The 20,188-nt window shown below is 42.7% G+C and overlaps 2 protein-coding genes across 10 annotated transcripts in view; one reads left to right on the forward strand and one right to left on the reverse strand.

Annotated features, from left to right (window-relative positions):
* Positions 1–15,980, reverse strand: part of DNAJB4 (DnaJ heat shock protein family (Hsp40) member B4) — a 45,236-nt gene extending 29,256 nt beyond the window's left edge. The window contains exons 1-2 of one of the 3 annotated variants that reach the window (XM_056123768.1): positions 15,778–15,980; positions 13,976–14,202 (exon numbers count right to left, since the gene is read on the reverse strand). The gene's annotated coding sequence lies outside the window, so the exon portion shown is untranslated. The remainder of the gene's footprint in view (positions 1–13,975; positions 14,203–15,777) is intronic. The other 2 variants (XM_056123769.1, XM_056123770.1) reach the window with 2 other exon arrangements.
* A 389-nt stretch (positions 15,981–16,369) lies between these two features.
* The window catches only part of FUBP1 (far upstream element binding protein 1), a 32,675-nt gene continuing 28,856 nt past the window's right edge, over positions 16,370–20,188 (forward strand). For all 7 annotated transcript variants that reach the window (XM_056123761.1, XM_056123762.1, XM_056123758.1 and 4 more), the window contains exon 1: positions 16,370–16,527. In XM_056123761.1, the coding sequence (XP_055979736.1) occupies positions 16,408–16,527 (120 nt within the window). In that variant the 5' untranslated portion in view covers positions 16,370–16,407. The remainder of the gene's footprint in view (positions 16,528–20,188) is intronic.

The following is a 20,188-nucleotide window of genomic DNA, read 5'->3' on the forward strand; positions in this document are numbered from 1 at the left end:
CCCTGAGCACCGCCAGGGGTAATTCCTGAGTGCAGATCCAAGAGTAACCCCTGTGCATCACCAGGTGTGACCCAAAAAGCAAAAAACAAAATCAATAAAGCAATAGTTCCTCTAACAGAGCTTTAGCTGTCCTAAGCATTTAAAAAAAAAGAAAAGAAATTTTCAGTGGGTGGCCAACAGTGTTTACCAACATTTACCATAAAATACACACAATTTTAGACATTTTTAGAGAGAGTGATATATTTAGGGGTATGGTGGGATACTTTACTTGGGATATAAAGGCATTATTTATTTTAGTGGCTGAGTACTAAAATAGACAAGATGGAGCCTAGTGTGAAGAAAAGCAATAAAAAAAAAACTTAGAACTTTGTATGTTAGTTTTGGGCCAGCATAGTCAGAGTACTCCGTGGTAAATGAAATCAGATTTTCATCAGGCTGTTGGCTGGCTAGTAACTGACACATTTACTAAGGGTTACAAACATTTTATTTATGGTTCCAAATAGAACTCAGAATCCAATGACAGGATGACAATGATCAACATTTACATGATTAGTTCAAATAATTTAGCATGTCCATACTAGGATGTTTGTGAATGATATGATCACTAAGTCCTTCCGTTTTCATCTCTTCAACCTACTAGTTAGAGACTATCTAATAGTCAGAGAATATTCTTTCATAGAATAATGCAAATAACCACATGAAAATAAATATGGAGCCTTTGTAAGGTATCTACTATTGTATCTCCAGCATCTAGAAAAATGACCAGTATTTTCACTATTTGAAAAAGGACTTTACTAATAAGTACCTACTAGATGCTATATATTTTGTTAATCTCAAGAAAATGTAAGACAGTTAACCATTTAAAGGCTCTAATTACCACCATGTACACTGGTGAGGGAACAGATTTGCTGAAACATTGTAAATAAATAAATATAAAAATTTTGATTTTCATATATGTCAGAAAACAGAGCTGATGAGAAAAGTTGTAAACAACCTAAAAGTAGTATTTGTCCTAAAGGATAAGGAATTTATTGCAGACTTTATATGCTCTTAAATTTAAAACTAGCATCCTGTCTTGAAAAATTAGTATATGTATCATTAGCTTCCCAAAGTACCTGTATTTTTTTTTTTCAAAAACAAACCAGATGCTGCCTGTTGAAAAAACACTGCCCTAGGATGCCCCTAGAGGCTGAGAGCATGCTTTGCATGCAGAAGGTCCAGTTACATTTGTCATCATTGCATTGGTATGTTACCTACCTCCACACCACCAGGAGTGTCCCCAGGCATGAAACTGAGAGTGACTTCTGAGTTCGGCAGGGTATGGCCCTGAAATCTCTACCCTGCAATCTCCTCCAGAAAACACTAAATAGCAAAACACTGACCTAGGGTAGGTCAACAAAAAGTTAATGGGATTCAAAAATGGAAATGGGGGTGCCAGAGCAATTGTACAGCAATACAGCAATCATACATTGCCTTGCACACAGCCAATCCAGGTTCAATCTCTAACATCCCATATGGTCCGCTGAGCACCACAAGGAGTAGTTCCTGAGTGCAAAGCCAGGAGTAACCTCTGAGCATCACTGGGTGTGACCCAAAAGAAAAAGGACTCTAGATCTTCTTTAAGAAAATAAGCTGCAAAGCATTAAAAATAAGCAAAACTCTGATTGAGTGTGTAAAATTTTGTTCTATTTTGGTGGTTCAAAATTGTGGGTTAAACTTTAATTTTCAACCTAGGAAATTTCTAGATTCAGAAATACTAAATGAGAGTCCCTGGGAGTTTGGGCTAGGGCTCAGTCTTCATGTTTTAAAAGATCTCTTTGTAGGGCTGGAGAAATAATATAGCAGGTAAGGTGCTTGCCTTTCATATGGCTAACCCAGGTAAGACCCAAAAATCAAAACACAATATTTTTGTAACACATATAGACAATTACTGAATCAAGAAAAGGATAGACGGAATTAGTTAGGTCTCATAAAATTGACTTTTTACTGGATCTTTGACTAAGAATTTAATAAGATACATGAAACACATAAAAAGAATAGATAAGACAGATAGGTAAACATATGATCCAGGAAGGGGGAAAAAAGCATAGTTTTCATCACAAAATAAAGAGAATAAGAACAATAAATGAATTTATTTTAGACATTTAAGCTTTGAAACGGCATACAAAATAAGTTTTGGAGATAGTGTCAGACATATTTGGAAACACATTTAAGGAAACTTACAGGAATGATTTTAATTATGACATCATAACAAATGCTATAGAAAACCACTCACTGAGTTAGTTAAAATCACTAAAAAAAAAAATGGGCAACTAAGGATAGGTGTTTAAGACATACCTTCAAGAGTTCTAAATTTTCAACTGAGCACTAACCTTTAACAGCAAGTTGGCAGTATTATGGTTTACCAGAGTGAATGGGTAACTCTAATAAACTTTTTCACTTTTGGGGGGCAGAACAAAGCTTCCCATATGGTGTTTAGGGCACATAGGGGTCACTCCCAATAACACTCAGCCAACAGGGATAATGCAAGGATGCAATGCTGCTCAAGTCCTGCAATGCAGGAGGACACCAAGTATACTCCTACAGTGCTTAGGGGGCCTTCAGGGCTATACCCAGAAATGCTCAGAAGGCTATGTTGTATCAAGGAAGAAGTCAGTCACATATAACTTATCTCCATTTCCTAAATATTCTATAAAGATGCCTGACATCTATGACTCTGATCAAAGGACAGATACTCCTTATAGGCAGGATGCCAAAAACCCAAACACTAAATAGACATTCAAAAAGGCTCTTTGTGGTTAAGGATGTTCCTTCTCTGGCTAGATTCGAAAGTCTGGAGTTGAGAAATGGTACTTTAGCAAATTCTTTTTCCCTATCCCATATTTCTACCAACTCTGCAGGGTTTTATAAAGTACAGAAAAATTCACTTATTCATTTTGGCTTGGGGGGGTGACAGCTAGCAGTGCTTGGGGGACCACGTATGATAACAGGAATTCGATCTGGGGTTGGCCACATGTAAGGCAAGTGCCTTAACTCTTTTTCAATGTTGCAGGCCCCAAGGACAGAAAATTTGTCTTCCAAAAGTACCTTTATCTCAAGCATTAAATTTCCCAAAATTCTTTAGGGTTAGAAATAATGTAAGGGTACAGTATAAGGGCTAGAGAGATAGTATAAGGTTAAGATGCTTTCCGTTCACCCCACGCCCCACCGAGGTCGCCAGCTGCCCCCCACGAGCGGCTCTCCGGCATGGCCATGACTCCAGGGCACAGAAACCAATCTCTTAACTAGCTAACTTTTAATAGAAATTCTTCCAGGGTCAATAAGTAAAATAGCAGAAATTCAAAACCGACATGATTTTATTCTTAAACCACGTTGTAGAAAGCAAATCATTTCACAACGCTGTTTCAGCATGTCTGATTGGGGGGGGGGGGGGGGGTGGGTCGTAAACTCTAAACAATAATTGTGCATCTTCTATCGAAATAATCTATCTAGTCAAAGTAGATAGAGTATTAACTAGAACTCATCTGCCTCACAAGAATTGGGAGGGGTGGGAGGTGGGGGTCTATTGGGGTTCGGGGTTAAAAATGAGTATTGGTAAAGGGAAATGTGTTTGGTATCTACATGACTGAGACCTAAACCCGAAAGCTCTGTAACTTTTCCCACAGTGATTCAATAAATAAATAAATTATAAAAAAAAAATTTTTAAAAAAATAAAATTAAAAAAAAAAAAAAGATGCTTTCCGTTCATGTGAACAACCCCAGTACCACATACTGTACCCAAGCATGGACAGAAGTGATCCCTGAACACAGGACCAAGAGTAAGTCCTGAGCACAGCAAAGTGTGGCCCAACACTCCCCAAGTGTTAAAATTGAAAAATTTTACTCCAATTCTCAGAAAAGTCAGATCTAAAAAATCTTGATATGCTTCTTTTGTTAGATGGGCTATTTTACAGAGGAATCAAATACATACAAAGAGAAAAATTAGGCACTATCTCAAGCTGTGTGGTAATATACAGGAAAAAAATCAAAATTAATTGTAGGATAACACTCTTTTGTCCTTCCTCAGGTAGCTTAGGTTTGTCAGGTCACACCCATCTAAGAACACTGAACTTGTATTGTAAGCAATGTCCTTTCTGTGTGGACACAGGAAGACAGTTAATATTATGCTTTGTAACTTGGGAGTTGATTGACTCCGAATAATATTTACTCCTGGGCATCTGATTTCTTGACTCAGTTGCCCTTAGTTCCTGAATGGACTAATGAATAGAGACTGAATGGACCCAGGGCAAGCAATGAGCTACCCTGGCATCGAAATGGGCCAGGCCAAAGAGCCACGCTACTCAACTATAAGTTGAGGGCATGATCATGGACAAATGCTGTCATGATCCAAAAGTAAGTAACGACGAGACTAGGACCCTGCTGGAGCTAGGAAGATTAACCTGGCCTGAGGACTGCGAAATGTATAGTGAGATGTTCTCAGGAAGAACCAAACTAAATTTATATCTCTTACTGTGCTCATACTGAATGACATTGCTAGAAATATTAGAAGTAGATTTATTACAACTATTTAAGTAGATTACTGAGGGAAGAACACACCCTTGTTGGGATCCCACCCTTGGGTGGATCTCCTAGTAATCTGAAGTAATCTCTGTAGATGAGATTTTATCCTTGAGTTAATCTCCTGGAGGAGTGGTCTTACCTCTCTTTGTTGATTCATCAGTATTCAACCCACCTTTATGTCACCGCCTTATGTGACTGCTATATAAACTAAGATGTAAGCTCGGAAAGGGAGTCAGAAGCGAGAGAGCTCAGGCTCCAGAGATCCAGAGTCAGAGCCAGAAGGAGAGAGGTTCCAAGATTGGGGCCCAGGAGAGAAGGAGGCAGAGAAAGACAGGAGTGAAGAGGATTGGAATAAACTACTAATGATATAGCCCGGCCTGGCCCTCGTTTCTTCTTCCGTCTGCCCTTGGCCAACAGCCGTTCCGATCCAGGCCACACACGGCGGCTCAAGAGCACCGAACGCAGGCGGTGAGACAGTGCCATCCAGTGAGCCCGTGAACACACAACCTTCGGCGTGATAAGATTTTACAGCTAATTCTATTCTTTTTAGGGGGAGGTACACCCAGTTGTGTTCAGAGATTACTCCTGGCTTTGTACTCAGGGATCACTCCTGGTGGTATGCTCTGAGGACCATATGTGGTGCCGGGGATGGAACCCTAGTCAGCCCCACTCAAGGCAAGTACCTCATACAACAACTGCACTATCTTTCCAGCTCCATAAATTCAGTTCTTGTTTTAAAGAGGCTTATTGTTTGTAATAGCACTGTCACTGTAGCACTGTCCTCCCATTGTTCATCGATTTGCTCGAGCGGGCCCAGTAACATCTCTATTGTGAGACTTCTTGTTACTGTGTTTATCGAATACGTCACGGGTAGCTTGCCATGTGGGCAAGATACTCTCAGTAGCTTGCCAGGCTCTCCAAGAGGGACATAGGAATCGAACTCAAGTTAGCTGGGTTGGCTGCGTGCAAGGCAAATGCCCTAACACGGCAGACCCAGGTTCGATTCCCATCATGCCATATGGTCCCCTGAGCACCGCCAGGAGTAATTTCTGAGTACAGAGCCAGGAGTAACCCCTGTGCATCGCCAGGTGTGACCAAAAAAATTTAAAAAAATAAGAAGGAAGGAAGGAAGGAAGGAAGAAGAAAGAAAGAAAGAAAGAAAGAAAGAAAGAAAGAAAGAAAGAAAGAAAGAAAGAACATCTGCTTCTCTTCATATATATGGCTTTTGTTGTTGTGGTTGTTTGGGGGAGTCTTTGAACAGTGCTCAAGAGACCTGGGGTCACTCTCAGAAGTAACTCAACCAAAGAGGCAGGATGGGTCAGAGCAGGGCCCAGGGATATGGTATTGCACAGGTCTTTGGTACTGAAAACCATACAGGCCACACCAGAGTGCTTGGGAATGAGCAGGTCCACACCCAACAGCATTTGGGGTCTCCAGGGTTACACTTGGCAGTGCTGCGCTAATGGATCAACCTAGGAACTGACACATATGCCCCTAATCCCTGTGTTATCTCTCTAGCTTTTTCATTGTTTGTGATATGGGCTATAAACACATGAACCCTGTTTTAAAAGAATAAAAACTAGAGACCAGAGAGCTGGTAATATGGACTGCCCAAGTCTGAATATTAGCATCCCATCGTGTCCCCACTCCCCCATGCCTCCAAGCAAAACCACGGTGGCCTGAGTTGTTCCAGAACTGCAGGGCCAGAGCAGTACCACATTCTTTGGGCATATCATTCAACTGCTGATTCAGTTTATGAAAATTGCCAGGACTCCTGACCCCCTGAGCACTGCTTGGGAGCCGCCCCAAAATAACACTATTAACAAACTATACATGTCCGCATGTAAACATATACCACAAAGCATTATATACAGAAGATCTATTACTAATCCTTCGAGTCTAACAACTTCTATCATGTTTCTATGAATTTCAGGATTTTGCTGTCATTGTGGGGCCCTCTTCTCGTAGTTTTTGGGGTCAGGGAGTGATTCAGCAGTGGTGCTGGAGAGGAAGGGAAATCATATATAGATGATTGGCTATGCCAGTGATCAAACCTAGAGTATTATATATATATGGTATATAACCTGCCATATGAGCCACATCCCAGAGTACTTTAAATTCTGTATTTTCTTTCTTTACCTTACATTAAAAACTGTCTTCTGATATAGAATTTTGACCTGAATTTTAGTTAAAAACTAGTATGTTTTTAAAATCAAAGAAATAGCAAACTGCAAATCATACCCTAGAAACAATAAAGAAATACATTTTGTGTGTGTGTGTTTTGGTGGTTTTTGTATTTTGAGGGGTTTTTTTGTTTTGTTTTGAAGGGAAGGTTGCATTTTGGGGCCATATCCAGCGATATTCAGGGGTTATTCCTGGCTCTGCATTCAGGCAGTGCTCAGGGGATCACATGGGATGCCAGGGATAGAGCCTGAGTAGGCTGTATGTAAGGAAAGTGCCCTATTAACTATACTCTCATGCCAGCCTCTCACTGCTTAACTGTAACAGACTCTTCCATTCTTTTAAGCCAAGTTGTGTTCAAATGATATTTCTAACATTAACTTGTGACCTTGAGCAATCTGGTTAACTATATGTATCTAAGCAAAAATGGAGGGAAGGGGAATTACACTTGACAGTGCTTGGAGACCATCAAGCCCACACCCAGTTGTTGCTACAGGTATGAGATGTAGGGGAGGGTGGCCACGTAGTACTGGAATCAACTGTACACAGGCATGTGCATTACTACTTCTGCTATTTCTCTGGTGCCTATCTAATAAAGGCAATGGATTAAATACATGAAAAGCACTGTAAAAAAGTGTATATATATTATATATTAAAAATATATATGAATATACATTATATAAAATGTATATATATTTATATATATATTAGGGCTGGAGCGATAGCACAGCGGTAGGGCATTTGCCTTACAAGCAGTCAACCTGGCCGACCTGAGTTCGATTCCTCCGCCCCTCTCGGAGAGCCCGGCAAGCTACCGAGAGTATCTCGCCAGCATGGCAGAGTCTGGCAAGCAACCCGTGATGTATTCAATATGCCAAACACAGTAACAAGTCTCATGATGGAGATGTTACTGGGCCCACTCAAAAAAAAAATCGATGAACAACGGGAGGACCATGACCGTGATATACTTTTTGGAATGTTTTTCATTTACACATAATATATATACATATATGTACACACACACAACTAGCTATTATTAACTGCTCCTGTGTTTTAGCGTGTGCCATGAAGTAAAAACAGAAAAAAATCTATAATACTGTCATAGATCTTAACAACTTAGTAGGATTTCAGATAAATGACATATAATTTTAGGTTATGATTACTAAGTAATGAGAATAGGTATTCCTAAATTTGAAAATTTTAGATTGTGTAAATAGGAACTGGCAGGGAACAGTAGTGTAGAAGATGTTTATAATAAAGAATAAAGTGCAAAAATCCAGGAGCTCACACTTAGGAATAGATAGAAATAAGGATGGGGCTGGAGAGATAATACAGTGGACAGGGCACTAGCCTTGCACGCAGACAACCCAGGTTTGATCTCTAGTATCCCATATGGTCTCCCGAGTACCACCAGGAGTAACCCCTGAGAACCCCCAGTTGTAGTCCAAAACAACAAACAAAAAAGAAATGCCAAAGATATGTGAAAGGCTGGATTTAGCATGAGTGTTTCCTTTTTTTTCTTTTTTTGGCTTTTTTGGGTCATACCCAGAGATGCTCAGGAATTACGCCTGGCTCTACACTCAAGAAATTCTCCTGGCAGTACCTAGGGGACCATATGGGATTTGGGGATCAACCCCTGATCGATTGCATGCAAGGAGAACACCCTACCAGCTATATTATGGCTCCAGCCCAGCTTGAGTGGTTTTCAATCATTTACCAGTCCTACCAGTTCTTCTATCAGTCTAGGCTACAAATTAGGCATCCAAACCAAAGACATTAATGATAACTAAGAGTAGGTAAGATATGGCAACTTCCTAAAAGAGATAAATATGTATAAAGTTTACTTTTTAAAATAACTATCCTTTACTATTTGTTCCTTTTCATTAACAAATTAAATTTACCTCCCTCTGATATGCTATTTGTTAAAAAAGCTGTGACTAACCACTTTTGGTTCATGGATTACATCTGCATCTAGAGTCTCTGAGACCAATTCCAGATTCTTCTCTATTATATTGGGCAACCTCCACTTTCAGACACTGGTCACTGGTCGAGCTGTTTTTCTCTGCAACATTGCAACATTTACATTTGGTTAGAAACTTTGTCATTTAAAATACAAATGCATGGGGCTGAAGCAATAGCACAGCCAGTAGGGTAGGGCGTTTCCCTTGCACGCAGCCGACCAGGGTTCGATTCCCAGCATCCCATATGGTCCCCCAAGCACTGCCAGGAGTGATTCCTGTGTGCAGAGCCAAGAGTAACCCCTGAGCATCGGCTGAGTGTGACCCAAAAAGCAAAATAAAAAAAATAAAATAAAATAAAATACAAATGCTCTGGGGTCAGACAGTGCTTGCTTTGCATGTAACTGACCTAAGTTTAATCCTTGTCACAACACCAAGTTCTCAGGGTCACAGAAGTCATTCCCAAGCATAAGCCAGGAATAGCACTATAGCACCGCTGAGTGTGCCTGTCCCCCAAATATATACATACATATATAATTTTTTAAATAGTAATTTTTAAAGAATACAAATGCTTCCTTTCATACCTCAGACTGAAACAGAATTGACACTCAGTCACTAAGAAATATGTCATTAAGACCAATGATCAGGGGCTGGAGCAATAGCACAGTGGGTAGGGCGTTTGCCTTGCACGCAGCCAACATGGCCGACACAGGTTCGATTCCCAGTATCCCATATGGTCCCCCGAGCACCACCAGGAGCAATTCCTGAGTGCATGAGCCAGGAGTAATCCCTGAGCATCGCCGGGTGTAACCCAAAAAGAAAAAAAAAAAGACCAATGATCAAATACATGACATCTCGGATCATTTACCTTTATTTGAAATGGCCACTTTCTTCCTTCTTTTTCTTTTTAGTTTTTGGGCCATACGGTGGTGCTCACGGCTTACTCCTGGCTCTGCACTAAGGGGACCACTCTTGGTAGGCTCCAGCGGTCCCTATGGGATGCCAGGAATAAAACCCAGGTTGGTGGTGTGCAAGGAAAGCGACTTACACACTGTACTAGCTCTCTGGTCCTTTCTAGTCTAAATTTGTTGCTACTGCGTAAAAGGGCAATAAAGTACATATTATCTAATTTTTCCAACAGAGTTATTAGGAGTTGAGTCAAGTTGAGATAGAAAGCCTATACATATTTTCCCATTCTAAAATGACTTTTAGAATGGCAGGCTACCGAATGTAACCTGCCCACATGGCAGAGTCTGGCAAACTCCCTGTGGTGTACCCAATATGCCAAATACCAATAACAATGATGGGTCTCATTCTCCTAACCCCGAAAGAGCCTTGAATATGGCACTTTTTTAAAAATCTCAGGGCTAGGACGAAGGAGACGTTACTGGGGCCTGCTCAAGGCAATCAAAGAATAACAGGATTGTCGTGATCGTGATCGTGAAAATGACTTTAAAAAGCCATTTCCCAGGCAGCTCAGATAGAGACGGGAACACCAAATAAAGGGTGTTGGGAGGATCCACCCAGGAAGGGAGATGCATGCTGAAAGTAGACCATAGACTGAACATGACTGCCACTCAATGCCTCTTTTGCAAACCACAGAACCCAAAAGGAGAGAGAGAACAAAAGGGAATGCCCTGCCACAGAGGCAGGGCAGAATGGGGGTGTAGGGGGGATGGGAGGGATACTGGGATCAATGGTGGTGGAGAATGGGCACTGTTGGAGGGATAGGTACTCAATCATTGTATAACTGAACCCACGCACAAAAATTTTTAAGTCTACAACTGTACCTCACGGTGTTTCACTAATAAATTTTTTTTAAAAAAAAGTCATTTCTCCCCAAAAGCAGTAAAAATAATCTGTTCACATTTCACGTAGATTTAAAAAATCCATTAGTAAAAAGCTGGCATAGAAATAATCATTGTTATGGGGGCTGGAGAGACAGTACAGCAGGTACGATGTTTGTCTTGCAGGCGGCTGACCTGAGTTCAATTCCCAGCAAGCCATGTTGTCCCTTACCACCAATAGGAGGGACTCCTCAGAGCAGAGTGAGGAGTAAGTCCTGAGCACCAGGTATGCACTTTCAACAACAAAAAGCCTTTTTACACCAATTCTGAAAAAGATGTTCTCTTCTTGAGCAAACAGTAACACAATGTACTTTTAGGGGACTTACATAGCAAATTAAAATTATAGCCTCATCAATTACAGTGAAATTATCCAATGTAAGGAGGAGTACAAAGAATTTTGAAAAGATTATGTAGATCCAGAACTAATTCAAATATAAAACAATCACATCACAGGATAGATTTCCTACAACTTGGTTACTGTTGTAGAATCTTAACAAATTATCAAAATTAATTGCAACAGTACAGCACCATGAAATATTGTATTTTCCTTGGGGGGAGGAGCCTCCCAAGAGGCCCAGGAGGCCCTCATAGTTAATTCCTGACCAGATGAGCAATGAATACTGGGTGGCAAGCAGCAAGTGCTACTGTGGGTAGAATATATCCAAAGCCACACTCTCCATTGCTGGAGGATCCATGTGATTCCTGGGATGGAAATGGTTGACTACCTCTCCAGCCAGGATTATCTGTTTTGAGCCACACCCAGCTGTTCTCAGGGATTACTCCTGGTTCTGCATTACCACCTGGTTCTGCAATCACTCCAGTTGATGCTCAGGGAACCAAAAGGAACTGGGGAATTAAACCCCTATCAGCAATTTCCCTCCCATCTAATACTATCTCTGAGCCCCCTGGATTATCTTCCTTGATCATTAAAACCCGAGTTGAATTACATGTCAATTTCATTTGCACACCACTTTGTTTTTTTGAAGAACATATCTCATTCAAGGACGTCAAGGCAAGATTATTAACATTATGTAGATGAGAAAGCTGAGGCACATAAACTAAATCACTTGCCCAGCGTCACAAAAACTGAAATGTATAGGAATATTATTTTCAATAGCCATTAATTCAACAAATATCTAAAATGCTAAAATTATGTGTTGAAGCTAATGATAGATGAGATCCATTTTCTCTAAGCATTTATATTTTAATGGAAGACAGAATAAACAAATACATCCAACATAACTTCATATAAATGCTATAAGGAGAACATAATGGAATAGAAAGAATGTCTTACTGTACTATCCCAAGGTCAGAAATGGTCACTAAAGAGGCAGAGAACTGAGACCTGATTAAAGAGAAATATAGATGAAGGTTTATACTGTACCCTTCATGGAAGTAGTAGCAAGTATAGTAGAAGATTTTGAATAGCAAAGAAGTCAAACAGTTGAAAGTTTTTTGGGAGAAGAGTACTTAAACAGTGACCTGAATATATGGAATCCTCCAGCTACTCCATGAGGTAAAGGTAAAAGGTAAAGGCCCTCCCGTTGTTCATCGATTTGCTCGAGCGGGCCCAGTAATGTCTCCATTGGAGACTTTGTTGTTACTGTGTCTGGCATATTGAATACGTCACGGGGAGCTTGCCAGGCTCTGCTGTGCGGGCGAGATACTCTCAGTAGCTTGCCGGGCTCTCCGAGAGGGGCAGAGGGATCGAACTCGGGTCGGCCATGTTGGCTGCGTGCAAGGCAAACGCCCTACCCGCTGTGCTATGGCTCCAGCCCATGAGAAAGGATTTAAAGTTAAATTGGACTTTTCTAATCTAGTAATGTAGGTTTATGTTTTTTAGTGCTGGTGGTGTAATCCATGCGTGTGGAGAGTGGTCTCAGCATGGTGGTGGCTGGTTCTGGAGGTCTTCAGCTGCCGGAGCCCTGGTTGGGGCGGGGAGGGAAACTCAACCCACTCCCCTCCAAGGGGCCCTGGCGAGGACAGCCAGGCGCGGGGGGGGGGGGGGGGGGGGGAGGGGGGCAGGAGACTCTTCCAGTAGGCAGGGGTCACACCCACCAACTGGCCCCCTGGCGCCGTGTAATCCCATCAACGGCCAAGATCCAGAGACTATAAAAAACCCAGCTCCCAGAAGCACGCAGCCGCATTTGCAGCCGCGACATCTTATTATCTCATTCTTATTCTTACTTTAGACAAACTGGCAGGCTACTGAATGTAACCTGCCCACACGGCAGAGTCTGGAAAACTCCCCGTGGTGTACCCAATATGCCAAATACCAGTAACAATGATGGGTCTCATTCTCCTAACCCTGAATGAGCTTTGATCTCAGGGCTAGGACGAAGGAGACGTTACTGGGGCCTGCTCGAGGAATCGACGAACAACAGGATGGTCGTGGTCGCGGTATAATCCAGGGCCCCACACAGTTAAGGAACATCTATTGTTAAACTATATTCCCAGGTCATTTGTTTTAAAAAGAACCGTTCAATGTGACTCAGTGCAAGACCACACGTGAGGTCCAAAGTTACCAAGTTACCTAGGACCACATGGAGGGTCCATGTGATTCCTGGGATAGAAACTGGCTAGGATTATCTTTGTTTTGGGCCACACCCAGCTGTACTCAGGGATTATTCCTGGTTCTGCTTAGGGAACCAAAAGGAATTCGGAAATTAAATCCCTGTCAGCAAGAGCAAGGCAATTTCCCTCCCAGCTATACTATCTCTGAGTCCCCTGTATTATCTTTCTTGATCATTAAAAACCTGAGGTTTTTTGGGTTGGGTAGGCTGAATTACATGTCAACCTACCCAAGTAAGGTTCCTGGCACTGAAACAAAACAAAAAACTCAAGTTGCAGGCCACAGTAAGGCATTAGCCTTGCACACAGCTGGCCCAGCTGTTCATGGTTCAATCCCTGACACCACATATGGTGCCCTGAGCACCACAGGGGTGATCTCTGAATGCAGAGCCAGAAGTCAAACCCCCAAACACAGCCAGGTGTGGAAAAAAAAATTCAAGTTGCTATATAAAGAGTTTTAAGGACTACCTTTGAATTTCAAAATCACTGATGACTATTCTTGGAGAACACTCCTAGTAAAGTAGGTACAGGGCTCCTGTCACTTTGGAAACACTATATATCTTTTCTGTACAAAATTGTATAGCAGAGTGAACCAATAAGTGAGCCAGTAAGGTAAAATGAACCAGAAAGGTACTGCCTTGCATTGTCAGATCTGGATTCAATCCCAGAATCTCAAAACCTGTGTTCCCACCAGAAGTGATCCTTGAGTACCACTAGGTGTGATCCCAAAGCAAAATAAAACAAGGAAATTATAGAGCTATAAGGATGGAAACAGAAAAATGAATTAAAATGCTACTGTAACAGTGGAAAAGGGATACTTTTAGAAGTGGAGGTAAAAAGAAACAATTCAAAATATACCTTGAAAGTACTGTAAATGTGTATTCCTGATGTATAAACAGGCAGGGACAGAAATCAAGGTTGAGCAGAGGTTCTCAGTGTGGAGTGATTTACCCTCTCAGGGGCAAACATCTGCAATGTTTGAAGACATTTTTTGTTGTCACAATTGGGGGAGGGTATGCTACTGGCATCTATGGGTAGAGGCCAAGGATGCTAATTATATGCTAAACATATAATGCACAGGAGTTCTGCAAAACAAAAAAATTATAGGCTGCTCTCTGGGACTGTAAAGCTGAGGAGTCTCACCAGGTAGAGGGTGTATAAAAAAACCTATCCTGTGTGTAAAGGCCCACTGTAAGATACTTTGATAGAAGAAATATACACATTTTAAAATACATATGGTGAGAAAATGTTAATAATGCTTAAGTTAAAAACATGCATTTATCTAGGATAGATACGATAGGTCCTCATCCTAGAATACTCATATTTTAATGAAAATTAAAAAAAAATACTAGAAATGGAGGTTTCCTTATTTTCAAAGTGTCTGAATTAAAACAAATGTACCTGACATAGTTTGTTTGGAGGTAACTATGTCAGTTTGTGGTTAAGGCAATGTTGATCATAAAGTCTAGCTGGCAAGTTGAATCAATAAAATACAAGTCAGTTTTACTAACGCCACTTGATTCACAAGTTTTCTTAAAACACAACAGAAAAACTTTGATTTCATGATACCACCCAAGATTGCTTTTAGTTTTTTTTTTTGTTTTTGCCGAGTATGCTTTAATATATGGGTCAACACATTCACTGCTTTTCCAAATAAAAATTTCCAAATTTCATTTAAATAAAACTTAGGCTCCACGGAACGTGGTCCTGACTTTGCTCTTCACAAAAAAAAATAAATAAATAAGTTTCCATGTTGTATGAATACCTATAAAAACCATCAGAGATATAAATAGAAGAAAATGTTGAGCCACTTGTACGTTTCCACAGTTATCTTATTTGGGGTCTCGAGGAGATCGACATCAATTCGTTTTCAGGAACACAGCATACAAGCCACTCTAACGACAGCAATAAGTCCAGTCCTCTCGTCGACCAACTCACAAAACATCAATTGCCAGAGTGCAAAGGGTGGGTTATCAAAATAACTCAAAAAGAAATTTGAGCAAGAACGCCTCATGCATCCGGATGTTTCTGGGACCGACACTGAATGCAAGTTCAATAACGTGCTGCATGCTGGGAAGCGAGGGTCTTAGGTTTGAAATTCTTTGCTAATCAAAGGAAAGGTAAAGGTAAAGGCCCTCCCGTTGATCGTCGATTTGCTCGAGCGGGCCCAGTAACGTCTCCATTGGAGACTTTTGTTGTTACTGTGTCTGGCATATCGAATGCTCTCAAAGGAAAGGCGAAGAAAATTTTAAATCTGGTCCTGCGATGACAATTCAGAAACATCCTAGTTCTCACGGTTTGGGGAGCGGGGCAACTTTTTTCTAAAAAGCCACAATTTTGTTCAAGAGTAAATGCTTACACGTGCTTTATTATGAAGACTCAATTTAATTTAAAAAAAAAAAAAAGGGCACAGGCAGGAACAGACACGACAAGGGAAGCCGATCTAACAGTGCAATCTAGCTCACAGTCAAGGTTCTCGAGATAAAGGGGCGGTCACACCGTCACGGCCTCCACCACCATTACGTAACTCCGTTTCTGCAAACGACCCCGAGAATGCAGGCGACGGGCAGCTTCAATTCACCCCCCCCCACCCCCCCCCACTTCTAATCAAACTGAGAAATCTGACACTCTAGATGTAGGAAACAGGGACACTTTACTACCCTGAAAATCATGCCGATTTCCCGCTAGGCCAGGCGGACGTTTTCAGTGGCAGCGCGACGTCCAGGGCGCGCTCCGTCCAAGGCGACCGCTGAGCTCTCCGGACTCTGTGGCGTTGCCCGTCTACGCCCGACGACGTCACAGCCTGGCCCCCGGGGACCGACAGGCAGCTCCTCAGGAGGTGGGAAATTCACCCCCACTACCTTCCCGCGGCGACGATCCACGGGGCCACCTCAGCCCCTTTCCTCTCAGCCCCACTCGAGCCTATCGCGCTCCCAGCGTCCGCCTCGCTCTCGAGCCCTCCCTTAACTCCGCCCCAGAAGCGCTGCCTCGGAGACCTCACACCGGGACCCGCGGCGGAGAGGAGGCGCCAAAAACAAATCTCGCGAAACCCCGCCCGCACCATTCTCGCGACATCTCCCGGCCCCTTGCCAGCGCGAGCCGCTCGGCGCCCAGTGCGTGGCTTCCCAATCATCGCGAGATTTCCTCGTTTCAGTCCCCGCCCCTTTACGGCACGATGGTCGCACAAGAATGTGATACAGGCTCGGTGGCCGCCATTTTCTTTCTTTCTTAGCAGTTGGCTGGGAGGTCTCTGCGAAGCAGCAGGCAGGCGCGGGCACTAGACTGTAGGCATGGCCGACTACTCCACGGTGCCGCCACCCTCCTCTGGCTCCGCTGGTGGCGGCGGCGGTGGCGGCGGCGGCGGCGGCGTGAACGATGCTTTCAAAGATGCGCTGCAGAGAGCCCGGCAGGTAAGTCCGGTCCGCGCGGCGGGATCCCAACAGCTTACGGTAATTGGCCCGCTGGCTGAGTAGGCCGCTACTTGGCGCGCGCGAGGAAGAGGAAAGAAAGATACCCCCTCCCTCCCTTCCCTTAAAACGCCCAAGAGAGAATTCACGTGGCAGTAGCCATTGGAGGAGGCCGGAGCCGGGACTTGGGTGCTCGGGGGGGGGGTGGGGGGGGTGGTAGGGACCCAGGATCTCCCAACGCGTGCTCCGTTCCAGAGGGCCCTTCAGGTCTCCCCCCCCCCCCCCCCCCCCCGGCTGGGTCGCTGCCTTTCGCACTCCTGAAGCAAAGGAAGGGAGAGCGTTTCCTCTTCCGCGGAACGAACCCCCCCACCTGCCGTCGGCTGGGTGGGGGGGGATTGCGAAAAGCGCGCCCAAGGCTCACACAATAGCTCGGCCGAGTCCAGTGGGGGAGACGCGGTAGAGTTGTGCGTGCCGGGGCCGCGCTCGGGGCAGACTTGGGTCTCGGGAGCACGCCCCGGGGGCTCCCTGCTCGTGGCAGCCGCGCCGCGAGTTCCCGTTTTCCGGAGTCCTTCAGCGACCCGGTTCGGGGAATGGGCCCGCCGCGACCCTGGGATTCCCCCCGCCGCGACCCTCCCGGCTCAGTTGCCTGCCTGCCTGCCTGCCTGCCTGCCTTGGAGCGGGATTCTCGGGCCTCGGGTCCTGCCAGGACCTCCCCTCCTCCCCCTCGTCGCTCAAAATGGCCTCAGCGCCGCTCTCTCCCGACTCTCCGTTTGAATGTCCCCCCCCACACACACACCCCGTTTTACAGATTTGGGGTGCAGATCCCTTTGTATTCGGGGGTTGCGTGTGTTTGCCCCGAAGGCGCCTCTTTTCCTACACCGAAATCGTGTGGGGGTAGGGGTGGAAGAAGGGAGGAGAAAGTACGGCAGGGAATTTGAAAGCTGTACTTTATCTGATTTGGGGGTTTTTTTTTTTTTTGGCCTGTACTCGTTAGATAGGCCCTTCCCATAATTTTGACAGAAAAGTACACGGTGCTGACATACACTTGGATTTATTTAAAAAAAAAAAAAGTAAAAAATAAAATCTTCTCGCCTGCTGCGCTATGTGCCTATCGGAGCGTACACCGTTTTGCCCGGAGAGACTGGTAATAAAACCAGTTTTGTGGTGTGCTTTGATTGGAACCGCTCTGCCCGGTAACTTATTTCCCCCCCCCCCCCTCCAGTTCGAGGAGAAAAAGAATGCTTGAAACGACCTAAAAAGTCACTGACTCAACTAATGTAGGAAATCGCTGTGGGTTTTTTGTTGTTGTTGTTGTTTTTGTCGTGTGGCAACATTAATAAATGGATGGGTGCTTATTCGTAAATCGGCTATTTGGTTAAAAAGTCATGAATATATCGATTTCTGCGATTTTTCTCTCCTATTTACCTTTACTTATGAATCTGTTTAGAATAGCGGCATAGTGGACTCTGTTATCAGGGTTTTGTTTGCGTTAGGAAAGTCTTGTGAGTTGCTCAACATATTTAATGAATTTGTGCCACAGTATACGTAGATGCTGTGCTTTGTTGATTTTTAATTTATACTGGACATTTGGCTTCTAGGAAACTGCTCGTCACGGAACCTAGATTGATAGGACACAAATTATGTGCCCTGCAAAGGGGTACCAGATGCCAGAGTTGGACTTAGTTAAGCATGGCGCATGGCGGCGAAAAATGACCGGTGGAGATAACGTTAGTTGTAGCGAGTTCAAAGAAAAGATTGACGATTGGGGAAACCAAAAGTAAAGGCCCTGGCAGAGGAAAAGTGTTGGGTGGGGTGAAGAACTGGAATGCCAAGAGGTACGGGTGGTCAGGGCTCCTGAGAGGTTCAAGCCATGATTGGATTGAAAATTGTATTTAATTATCTGGCTGAACTATATGATTGAACATCTTCTTTTAATATACAGATTCTCCCTCATCTAGGAGATGGAAGAATTCAATCTTGATGCTGTTACATGATTCCTTACAGATGTCATTGCTTACACTGATAGATTGTTTCTTTACAGAATTGATAATAAAGCTGAGATTCCAGTTTGCTTTTGGTTTGGATTATCTCCAATTACATTTGCAGTTGCTTTTAAGGAATTGGTTGTATCTGTTTGATAAAATAGAATATAAAAAATAATACTGGGACTGATGAAACAGGTTGTCTGTGCCTCATTTTCTTTATTGTTAAGAGGATATGTTTACAGATCCTCATTTCACCTTGTTTTGCATATTTGTCTAGAATATTGTATTACTTTCTATGAAGGAAGTATAAGAACATTTCCTGAAAGAACTGTACCAATGATAGATGTCATTGGCCTTTTTAGATGTACTGTTCTTTTATTTGCAGGAAAGCAGAACAACTGACTTGGCATCATGGGCCCACCTAATAAATACCAGTATCATTTACCCTAACTGATGGTGCATCTGGTAAATTATTCTGAGCTGCGCAGTCTTTTTACTAGAGAACCTGTATGGGGTCTGGGAAAGGTGAATTCAATAAGAAATTTCTAGATTTTATCATGCTCTGAAATGTCTCATTACTGGGCCATCAGATTACTTCTCTCAGTTTTCTAATCTGCATTTGAATTTACATTTATGAATGTCAAGCTGTAACTGCAAGTTGAGGTTATTTGATTAGATCTTAGGTGAACACAGGAAGGAAACGAGTTCTGTCTCTGAAATATTGCAAAATTAAAGCACCTTTTTATTCTCTTGATATATTATGATAGAAGTTAGGGCTTGATAAATCACTTCAGATTATAGGTTTTAGCAATATCAATCTAAATTCCTTCTATCAAAACAAACCTGTTGAGACCTTTTAAGTACTTGAATCTTGATATCTTTTCCTTAGTAGACAACACAGGCTTTAAGTGCCAGTTAACCATTTCATTAATCTCAAAATTAGCATCTGATTTTTTTTTTTTTTTAGGTTTGTGACAATAGCAAAGTTTGTTTATGGCAGTAAATGAAGACTTGTAGAGAGGGGGCAGTGTTCATAAAATGATTGTCTAGTAATGGTACTAGTGTTCTTTATCCTTCACAGTTGTGTGTGTGGACAATGAACCCATCAAGATCTATCTGAATTTAGTGCAACTAAATAATTATTTCTGGATAACATAGTAGAGAGATTCTGTTTTGAAAATAACATCTCTCACAGTTCATTTCTTGAACACATATTTAGTGTGGTCATAATCAGATCACCTACAGATATAAAGAATTGTTTTTTATCTAAGTCCAACTTTCACAAATACAGTGTTACATTATACACAGAACTGTGCTGCTGATTGATTGCTACAGGAAAGGGTATGAGGGGTGGAGAAGCAGTTGGGAAAAACATCTTGGTGGGGTGCAGTGAGCCTTATACAAAGATTCAGATTTGTGTCAGAAATTTCGTATTGTCAAAGATAAATCTAAAAATTAAATTTCTAATTTTTTTTTGTTTTTCTTTTGGGGTCACACCAGGTGATGAACAGCGGTTATGCCTGGCTCTGCACTCAGGAATTAGCCCTGGCGGTGCTCAGGAGACCATATTGGATGCCAGGAATCGAACCCAAGTCAGCTGAGTGCAAGGCAGATGCCCTACCCGCTGTGCTATTGCTCCAGCCCCTAAAAATTAAATTTTTAAATGAGATGCAGCAACT

The sequence above is a fragment of the Sorex fumeus genome, unplaced genomic scaffold (genome assembly GCF_029834395.1).
Source record: "Sorex fumeus unplaced genomic scaffold, SorFum_2.1 ptg000047l, whole genome shotgun sequence".
Lineage (NCBI taxonomy): Eukaryota > Metazoa > Chordata > Mammalia > Eulipotyphla > Soricidae > Sorex > Sorex fumeus.